Below are 9,724 nucleotides of genomic sequence, written 5' to 3'. Positions count from 1 at the left end.
CATACTGCGGTAGCATGTGCAGATTGTCACGTACAATACGATGACTGTCCTCGTTCGTGTAGGTAGCGTGACAGACGACCTGTTTATCTGCGAGTGGGACCTGTTTGTGCTCGTTCAGGAAGGAAAATGGCTTCGGCGGGTTGTCACTTGGCTGCACTTCAAGGTCTGAGTAGTCGATCGTGCGTCCATCAAGGCGAGGTGGCGTGCCGGTTTTCAAGCGACCAAGGGGAAATTTGCAACGCTCTAGTGTCTGCGCCAGACCAACTGCTGGAGGCTCAAGGCCAGCCGTGTCGCGCATGTGTCGTCCTGCCGGAATGCGAATATCGGGTCCTTGATAAATCATACCACGGAGGAACGTGCCCGTCGTAATAACCACCTGTGAAGCCTGAATCTCGCGACCTGAAGACGTCACTACGCCCTTCACGCGCTCCTCTACGTCGTCGTTACTCTGGTTTATCTTCTCCAACATGAGGTCGTCCACTCCATCTTCTACCAGCCAGAGATTCGGCAGTTCCTGTAGTGCTTTCTGTATTCCTTGCTGATACAAATCTCGATCCATCTGAGCTCGCGGGCCTCTCACCGCTGGCCCCTTGGCCGAATTGAGCATACGAAACTGGATACCGGCCGCGTCGGCCACCTGGCCCATGAGGCCACCCATTGCGTCCACTTCGCGCACTAAAGTACCTTTACCGACTCCACCAATGGACGGCTGTCAAGGTGCACACATTTTGGTGAGTTGGAACGGCTTCTAGAAACAGTAGTCAAGAATAGTGGACTGCCACCTACATTGCACGACATTTCGCCAATTGTTGCCAGCTTCTGCGTCACCAATGCGGTTTTAGCACCTGAGTAGCATTGCGCAGTTGTCATGAAAGAGGTGAACAGCTACAAAAATGCGGTTGGTAAATTAGAGTGGAGCATACCGGTTCGGGAGGCAGCTGCGGCAGCTTCGCAGCCCGCGTGTCCACCGCCTACCACGACCACATCGAAGTGGGGAGGGGCGACAGCACTGCTCAACGCTCGCAGAGCAGCGCGACGCACGTAGGATGCTACGAAGGGCCGACGACGCGCCAACATGATGAATGGTGGTCGGAATGACACAAAAATGATGTGCACTAAATTTGTCCAAAGCTGTAAAAAAGAAACACACAGTTTTTCTTAGTAAACTCAAATCATCAATTATCTTGCATTTTGTAAGACCCAAGTTGAAGTGGCGATCATAACCACATGTAGTTTAAGCCATGAGGTTTCTTACATGATGTAAGTAACTTGGATTCCTTCTTTTCTATTGACCCGGCGCCAGTGACTCACTGGGTACACTACTGAGGAATCCTCAGTGAGGATCAAGGATGAGCTACAAGTCTCTGCCGTGTCATTTGTCATTTGTCATTTGGCGATTGGACTGGAAACGCATCGACTTGCTTCAAGCGAGATAAAATGGTGTCATCTACGTATGGGTTGCCATCGCATTTTGCGCCCTGCTGGTAGCCTTCCTCGCCTTCACGTTCATTAAGATGTATCTGGACGGCCGAGAGCGAGGACAGCGTGAAGCACAAGGTGGGGGGCCGTATAGCAGCAGCAGTGACAATGAGGACGGGTACCTCGGGCTCAGGGTGTTCCGTGACAGCAGAGGCAACGACGCTGGTGGGCTTGAGTACGTGAGGGAAGAAGTCGACAAGGGTGGTGTTAAAAGCGGTGCTGCAGCCTTAGTCTAGCCTGCGAGATGTCAGGAAAATTCTGCTAACAACCAGTCAATACGGAAAACAACAACGTAGTTGGAAAACTAAATTGCCCTACTGTGTTTCTTGGTACGTCCAGGCTCTCCAGGCGCCAAGAAGCTCTTGGTCAGAATCTTTTTAGTACCTTGCAGCTCCGATTAGGTGTCTCTCGGCTTCCAATGCTATCTCCGCTGCCACAGCTGCCATTACCGACACAGCCACAACTAACCCCACTGTCGTCTCCATGCCGCCGCTCCAGAGTATAGTTGGCTCGATGACTTCGACGTCGTTGGTCTCCTCGTAGTCGAATTGCGCGTCGTGCCATCGTATGCTGCTGCTAGTGTCCACGGGTCTCCAGCCGCTGATCCTGCAGAAAGCAAGTACCGCCACGCTCATGCTGAAGCCCAGTGCAATCTCCAAGACCCAGTTCTCCATTGTCGTAGGGTCAGCAATTGGAGCAGTCGCATATTGTGCGACCGGTCGAAAGCAAGGCTGTTGGGCTAAAGTGTCTTCTTTCAGTAGTTGGTCCGTCACTTTCCCCTCAGAAGATGAATTAATATCCTGCTGGTCTTCCTGAAATGACTCATAACTTATGAGATCACCGCGTGTGCCGTTTATCGAAAAATGCGGTAACCATGAGTGTTCATTTTTAAAAATTGGCTTGGTTTTAATTTTAAGTAAACTGTTCGCTGTTCCGTTCACGTTAATGCGCCTCGACTCATGCTCGACGCCGTCGCTGTGATCTCGGTCGCCATATACACCGTAATGGCCACTGCGATCACGACACCCCCTGCCAGCTGCACGTCTTCGCCGCACAGTCCGCTGCTGAAGTGGCTCGGAAACGTTGCATAAACGCTAAGACCGTTCCTGTTCTCCGCAGCTCTCCGTGTGTTACTCGAAAGCTGCAGCCCTGTGCTTGAGGGTGTGCCCCGCAGCCAGCAGAGCAGCAGTACCGCCACATTAACGCCGATGCCCAAAATGATATCGGCCAGCCAGTTGTCTGCCATGTTGAGAAAAATTCCGATTGTGGGAATAACACATGTGTGCGTGGCCATGTGCCATACACAAGGCCGTCTCACGACTGACGATGAAGCCGCGTCGTTTGACACCATGGTGCATCAACTCCTGCCACCGCAGAATACAGTGGCTAAATACTACTAAATATTGTAGAGAGTATTTGCCCCCAGCGTTCTGCACACGTTGCACATGGCTGCAACCTCATTGCGACCAGCACTATTCTTCGGTCACCCGAAGAAATCTTAATTTAGCAATTGCTAAAAATGACGACATAATTTGCAGTGCATCCTCGCGCTAATATTGAACAAGTACACTGCACGAGTATGTCGGGTTCTCTGGAGCAAAAGTTCTCTGGAGCAAAAGATAGTTGAAAAGGGATTCTGTAGCCATTGCAACGCCGTGCTTAATCCTCACTCGTTCTTCGGTTTGCTGCTAGAACTGGCTTTCGATGCCGCTTCTTCTCCTTTGACTTCGTCGACATCCGAGCACTTGTCCTGGATGTCTTCCGCCAAGCCCTTGCGAATGAGAGTGTAGCCCATGACGAGGAAGAGACCATACCAGTACACGTGCAGCACTACCAGCATGCAAAGCAGCGCGTTGCCCGGATGCAAGAAGATGCCAACCACATGCGGATTGGCCTCAGGGATCACGAAGATGGCGTTGTAGATTAAGTGGAACGGATACACGTACAGCCGCGTGTAGCCCCAAGAGACCAGGAGCACGACGTACATGGCTACAATCAGTGGAGTGTTGCCTGTATCGACAACCGACTTGATAGCGTCTATTTATTCAGCATTGACAGACACATAAAAACGCAGTGTTAGTAAAAATTATCGCCATTAGTTGCAAGAGACGCAAACTTACAGCCAGTCACGTCGCCAATGTCATGCGTGAACGTCACTAGCGCTCCCATGGCGCAGTAGTTGGCAAGATACGATCCTCCGATGAGGATGATCGTCACCAAATGGTGCAGAAGCATCTCGATGAAGTCGTTACGGATAGGGGAGAAGACCAGCATGTACAGTAGACTGTGGAAATGGTAGCCGAGCTGTACGAAGTAGTAGTACTTGAGAGCGAAGCCTGGTGCTTCATTCAAGATCAAGTAAGCCTCACGGATCTCACCCTTGCCTCCCAGCACAGGTGGGAACCACTTCTCGTCGCGCATAACGTAGTATCCAGCCACAGTAATACCAGCAAAGTATCTACAACAGTATCAGCACGAGCAGAAAAAGCAAGTCTAAGTCAGCAACCACAGGCTCCTCCGACCTTCAGAGACGAGGCAGTTCGCTCACAGGAACTTGAAGAGCACCGTAGCGAAGCGCTCGACACGATCCGCGTGCAGTCGCTTGGTTGGGGACAGAACTCGGCGGCCGAGAGGCTTGGCCACGGCCAGAAAGGCAAAGCGTAGTGTGATGGTGACGAAAGCGAAGCCGATGCCGATGAGCCACTCACTGATATGTGGCATGTCTGGGTCCGTCTGGAACTCGGGGATGGCAGCGCGCATTTGCGCCACGCCAAAGAGCTCGGCCAGCACAATTGGCACGAGAAGCAGCGTCAATGCCACGAGCACGTACTCCTTGGCGCTAAAGAGCACCTTCATCTCAGTGGCGGCCATGACTGCTGCTGGACGCTCGCTTGACGAACGATCAGGGGGGCAGGATGGGATATGTTGGTGAGCAACTGCCCTTCGACGACACTTTGCCGGATCGGACCCCGGATCACACTCTCTTGGACTCTGTATGCTTTTCACGACCACCCATCCGTATCCGACAGCCGATCTTCTAAAATCAAATCATCAGATCTGATTATGCGTCCCGTGAACAGTATTTGGTCGGTATTTTATGGGGTCCACAGCAAGAAACGGTTTTAGATCAAATCTGGCCTGACTTTAATCAACAATCGTGATCATAATCCAATTCGTACAAATGCATGTTTTGTTGATTTATTGCGGCAACCTCAGTCGTCCTTGGATTTGACGTGCGATGCCTCAGCACTGGCTTCTTCGGCTTGGTTTTCTTCCTCGCTGGGGTCCTCCACCTTATGCTGAATGTCTTCGGCCACGCCCTTGTTCACCAGTGCATACCCCATCACTAGGAAGAGGAAATACCAGTATACGTGAAGCACCATGAGCATGCACAGCATTGCAACCATCGGGTGCGCGAATGTGTGGTTGATGCCCAAGTGCTCTTCTGATAGCACGGTAAATGTAGTCTTGATGAGATGGCACGGGAATACGAACAGCCGTGTGTATGCCCACGACACCAGCAGCACCAGGTACATGAACACTACCAGTGGCGTGTTACCAGAGTCCACAATCGACTTGATACCATCTGCACAAAAAGCAATAGAAAGCAGAGTTAGTTTAAACGGGTACCGGTAGTCCACTCGATCGCTATCTTGCACGTACATCCAGTTACGTCGCCCACGTCGTGTGTGAACACCACGAGTGCACCAAATTCCGTGAAGTTAGCCAAATGCGACCCGCCAATCAAAAGAATCGTGGCCACGTGATGAAGCAGCATCTCGATAAAGTCGTTGCGAATCGGTGAGAAGAAGACCATGAACAGCAAGCTGTGCAGGTGATATCCGAGCTGCACCATGAAATAATACGTGAGTGCGCTAGACGGCGCGTCGGACAGCACATGGAATGTCTTTATCGCTTCGCCCTTGCCTCCTAGTGACGGTGGGAGCCACGGCTCGTGCTCCATCACCTTAAAGCCAACGATGGTGATAGCAAAAAAGTACCTATTCAAACCCAGCACCAATCCAATTTGTCAATACGCATCTCCCCCTCGGTTAGTAGAACTTTATAATCTGCTCACATGAACTTGAACAACACAGTGGTGAAGCGATGTACACGGTCTTCGACCACGCGCTTTTTAGGCGAGAGCACGACGCGAGCAAGGGGCGCAAATGCTTTTCCAGCGACAAAACGCGCACCAATGAGCAGCACGGCGGAGGCGCCTGCGACCACCAAGTCCGTAAGCTGCGGCATGCCCGGCGTACCGTCGTGGAAGGCTTTGTTGTGGCTGCGAGTATGCGAGACGCCGTAGAGCTCCAGCCCCAGGATGGGCACGAGTGTCACCGTCATGGACACCAGCACGTACTCCTTGATGCTGAGCGAGACCTTCATCTCGGTCGACATAGCTCAGTCAGCGGCTTGCGAGGGGGGTGAAAGGGGCTGACGATCCACTCGAGGTGCGGCACGGCAAGTAGCGAATGGTGCCGCGTATGATGGCAGTGCTGACATCCCTAGTCCAATATATCTACTCCCCGGCTATGTGCGTTTTTGGAAACAACATAAATGTAGCCATTTCGCCTAAGATCCTGCCCTAATGCATACCTCGATTTAAATAGAGGTATTCCTTACCGGTATTTTTAGTCATGGCTGAGTTAATTAAACCGGTACCGCTGAATGTATTACAGCGCTCTCTAAGGTTTTTCTAGCCTAGAACTTGGTGAAGAAGAAGGTATCTGCTCTAGGCAACCTACGTATTGATGCTGTCCAAATAAAATGAATTGTCAATGATATTTTTGTAATATAATGCAGCTGTTTCAACGGGCGGGGTTGAGAACTTAGTTTTCTTAAACTTAATTATTATATAAAAATCAATTGTTCTGATTGCTAAGAATTTTGTCAAGCTAGAGTTTGTGCTCAAGATTTAGGTGTCAGAAACTTGAAAATTTCCGTGCTTTTAATTGGTCAAGTTTTCCTCTTAAATTACTTTTCAAAAAACCATTTGTTCTGATTGTTAAGAATTTTGTCAAAACTAGTTTGTGCTCAAGATTTAGGTGTTAGTGCGTTGAAAATCTCCGTGCTGCGGCGATCTTTTCATTGGTCAAGTTTTCCTGTATGAGAAGAAAGTATGTTTAACGAGCTGCGTTATTGGCTTCCTGCACATTAGTCTGTCACTGTGCACTGCAAGTCAGTTCAGTCGTCATTCTGCTGTCCAGCTGGCGGGCACCACCGTGTCTGGTCATTGCTTAATTGCTCATGACCCTGACGCCGTCAGTGACGGACTTGCCCGAAGACGTCGTCAAGCTGGAGCACTCCGGCCGCAAGCGTCCGAGGAGCGACAGCAGTCGACTCAACAACGTGGAAGACGCCTCGTCGAGGACGTGCATATTCCGCCGATCCAAGTGGACAAGGACCTGCTGATCCAAGTGGTCCGAATCAAAGTGCAGACTTTGATTCGCAATGCTAAACTGCGCGAGCAGGGCGTAGTGCTGGAACCTGGCAAGAAGCGCGACCCGCACTGCACCACAGAGCGACTAGAAAAACTCCTTCCGGTGATCGAACAGCGATGGCTACAGGATCTCATGAATGGTGACGAGCCACGGTATGGCTTCGACGAGGTCGTCAAAATTTTCCTGGACATTGTTCACAATGACTCAGACATCGGAGAAAACGTAGATCGGCAGAAGCTCTAGGCAGAAGTTAGCAGTGGACACTTATGAACGAAGGAAGGTCATTAAGATGTCCAACAGTAAATTTAGTTTAGCAGACGAGGCTCTCAACGCAACGCAATAGTTGATGTCTTGAAGTGGCTGCAGTAACTTAATCTGCTACATTACTGGGCGAGCCGCTCATCTGTCTCCAGTATCGGGTATGACTCAAAGTAGTGTTTTTGCTCTAGTACACCGCCGGAAGGTCTTCGCCCGGTTCCGAAAATGTTATTTTTATTGAGACTGGCAAAACAGCAATAAAATAACTTTAAGTGCTTGGAGCACCACGGGTGCAAAAATAATTGGTGCTATTGCATGCAATGTACAGTGGGCTGATACTCGTCTAGTTGGTGGAAGCCTCACGTTATTGCCTGGAGAGAGCGCGGAATAAATTATTTGATTTTGAAATGGGAGCTCGAAAATAAATTATTTTACTGCAAAAAACAATTATATTTAATAAAAATAACCTTTTCGGAACCCCTGCCCCCCATTCGTTGTCTATGGCGATTTTCGCCATCACCTGGCGGGTCTTCGTTGAAGATGACCCTACGTGGGGAAGTACGATGCAGTTATCAAGCGAGAACAGCGGATGTGAGGGAGGAAGCGGCTCTGGGGTCGTCGCGTCCAAGCCGGCCGCTGCGATCGTCTTGCTCTTGAGAGCTTCCACGAGAGCATCTTGGTCCACCTGCCAGTGTTGATCAAAACTGCGCTTGGTTTCATGATAGCTAGCTCTTTAGCGCCGATGCTGCCGCGAGTCGCCTCAGTCAGTGGTTGGTGGAGAGTGACAATGTCGCTTTCGCGCAGCAGTCTCTCCATGTCTACATACCAATCGAACCAGGCTCACCACCAAGCGATTTGGCCTCGCCGGACTTCTCACGAGGTCCCCGTGTAGAGGATCTTACAGTTGAAACCATTTCTCAACATACGCGCGTACGTGGCACCGATGCGTCCTAGACCAACGACACCGACAGTACTACCAGTGATGTCGGTGCCGCAGTACTGAAATGGCTACCAGACGCCCCACTCACCGTTCTTAGCGCTTGCCGCACATTCGAGTACCCGTCGTTTGGCGGCGAAGGTCAGGGCCACGGCAATCTCTGCTACAGCCATATCAAGCACTCCGGGGTATGCCCGACACGGATGCTACAAGCCTTGCAGGCCTCCACGTCGATGTGGTAGTAGAACCTCCAATTCGCTGGCGTAGTAAATCTGCACTTGACATCAGAACCAGTCAAACTACTCTTTTCATCAGCCCCCAATGAATATTCCTCACCAATTGCGTATGGCCAGTTACGCGTGAAGAAAATCTTGCGGGGGGCAATCGGAGGACTCATGGACGCTGCAAATATGACTGCAATGAGCAACTGAGATGCTTGAGATCCTCAAATCTTCTTTTTCTACCAATAATTCAGCATCGTTATTTTCGAGCGTCACTTTCAACACTCAAAGTTTGTATTTAAAGCTGATCCTCTCCTTCGACATGAGCTCCGCTTCGCCCCGGAAGGTCTTTTTCTCTCGGAATGTGCCGTATGCCATTGGTACGGTAAAGCCGTTGAGAATCCAGTTAATTTGTACCACCCGCCACTCTCTATGATACTAAACATCTCGCGTTGCGTCGTCCCAGTCAGCGACTTGCGAAAGCCGGAGCCCACGCGGTCTCAGTGGAGTCTTTCTCCTCCGAGAAGAGCTGCATTCCATGTGAGGAGCTGCTCAAATGCGTGAAGGGATGCACAGGGCTGCTCTGTCTGCTAACGGACAAGGTGGACGCTGAAGTTTTGGATGCCGCGGGTCCCTCACTACGCGTTGTGTCCACCATGTCAGTCGGCCACAACCACATCGATGTGGAGGCCTGCAAAGCTCGAAATGTGAAGGTGGGGTACACCCCGGGGATTCTGGATGTGTCCACCGCTGAGACAGCCGTAGCGCTGACATTTGCAAGCAAGCGACGACTGCTCGAGTGCGCGGCAAGCGCCAAGAACGGCGAGTGGGGCGTCTGGCAGCCTTTCCAGTACTGTGGCTCCGACGTCACCGGTAGTACAGTTGGCGTCGTCGGTCTTGGGCGGATTGGTACAACGTACGCCCGTATGCTTCAGAACGGATTCAACTGCAAGATCCTCTACACAGGACCTCGCGAAAAACCTGAAAATGCCCAGACTCTCGGGGGCGAACCAGGTTCAGTCGAGTACGTGGACATGGAGACGCTGCTGCGTAAAAGTGATATCGTGAGTCTCCACCAGCCACTGACTGAGGCGACTCGCGGCAGTATCGGCGCTAAAGAGCTCGACCTCATGAAACCAAGCGCGGTTTTGATCAACACTGGCAGAGGTGAGCTAGTGGATCAAGATGCACTCGTGGAAGCACTCCGAAACAAGGCGATCGCAGCTGCTGGTTTAGATGTGACGGCCCCTGAACCGCTGTCTCCTACACATCCGTTGTTTTCGCTTGAGAACTGCGTTGTGATGCCTCATATCGGCTCAGCCACGATCAAGACTCGGCAAGCCATGGCGGATATCGCTGTTGCTAACCTTTTAGCAGGAATTATG

General features: G+C 51.1%; 5 protein-coding genes across 5 annotated transcripts; 1 reads left to right on the top strand and 4 right to left on the bottom strand.

Moving 5' to 3' along the window:
• Positions 1–114: 114 nt before the first annotated feature.
• PITG_21057 (tRNA uridine 5-carboxymethylaminomethyl modification enzyme mnmG, putative) lies at positions 115–1,096 on the bottom strand (the record flags this gene model as incomplete). Its single annotated transcript, XM_002895203.1, has 4 exons — positions 115–146; positions 223–709; positions 787–845; positions 924–1,096. 2 exons carry the CDS (start codon positions 644–646, stop codon positions 115–117), a joined length of 456 nt encoding a protein of 151 aa, XP_002895249.1.
• Positions 1,097–2,416: 1,320 nt separating this feature from the next.
• On the bottom strand, positions 2,417–2,725 carry PITG_21056 (uncharacterized protein; the record flags this gene model as incomplete). The annotated part of the gene is made up of 1 exon (XM_002895202.1): positions 2,417–2,725. The coding sequence occupies one exon, from the start codon at positions 2,723–2,725 to the stop codon at positions 2,417–2,419; it is 309 nt and encodes a 102-aa protein (XP_002895248.1).
• A 374-nt stretch (positions 2,726–3,099) lies between these two features.
• On the bottom strand, positions 3,100–4,383 carry PITG_21055 (LAG1 longevity assurance; the record flags this gene model as incomplete). Its single annotated transcript, XM_002895201.1, has 3 exons — positions 3,100–3,516; positions 3,600–3,937; positions 4,028–4,383. 3 exons carry the CDS (start codon positions 4,348–4,350, stop codon positions 3,146–3,148), a joined length of 1,032 nt encoding a protein of 343 aa, XP_002895247.1.
• A 308-nt stretch (positions 4,384–4,691) lies between these two features.
• Positions 4,692–5,934, bottom strand: PITG_21054 (uncharacterized protein; the record flags this gene model as incomplete). The annotated part of the gene is made up of 3 exons (XM_002895200.1): positions 4,692–5,065; positions 5,143–5,480; positions 5,558–5,934. The coding sequence occupies 3 exons, from the start codon at positions 5,878–5,880 to the stop codon at positions 4,692–4,694; spliced, it is 1,035 nt and encodes a 344-aa protein (XP_002895246.1).
• Positions 5,935–8,661: 2,727 nt separating this feature from the next.
• On the top strand, positions 8,662–9,713 carry PITG_21053 (glyoxylate reductase/hydroxypyruvate reductase, putative; the record flags this gene model as incomplete). Its single annotated transcript, XM_002895199.1, has 3 exons — positions 8,662–8,724; positions 8,810–9,615; positions 9,671–9,713. 3 exons carry the CDS (start codon positions 8,662–8,664, stop codon positions 9,711–9,713), a joined length of 912 nt encoding a protein of 303 aa, XP_002895245.1.
• Between the last annotated feature and the right edge of the window lie 11 nt (positions 9,714–9,724).

The sequence above is a fragment of the Phytophthora infestans genome, genomic scaffold (assembly GCF_000142945.1).
Source record: "Phytophthora infestans T30-4 supercont1.227 genomic scaffold, whole genome shotgun sequence".
Lineage (NCBI taxonomy): Eukaryota > Oomycota > Peronosporomycetes > Peronosporales > Peronosporaceae > Phytophthora > Phytophthora infestans.
This window is presented reverse-complemented; position numbering and strand designations above follow the sequence as displayed.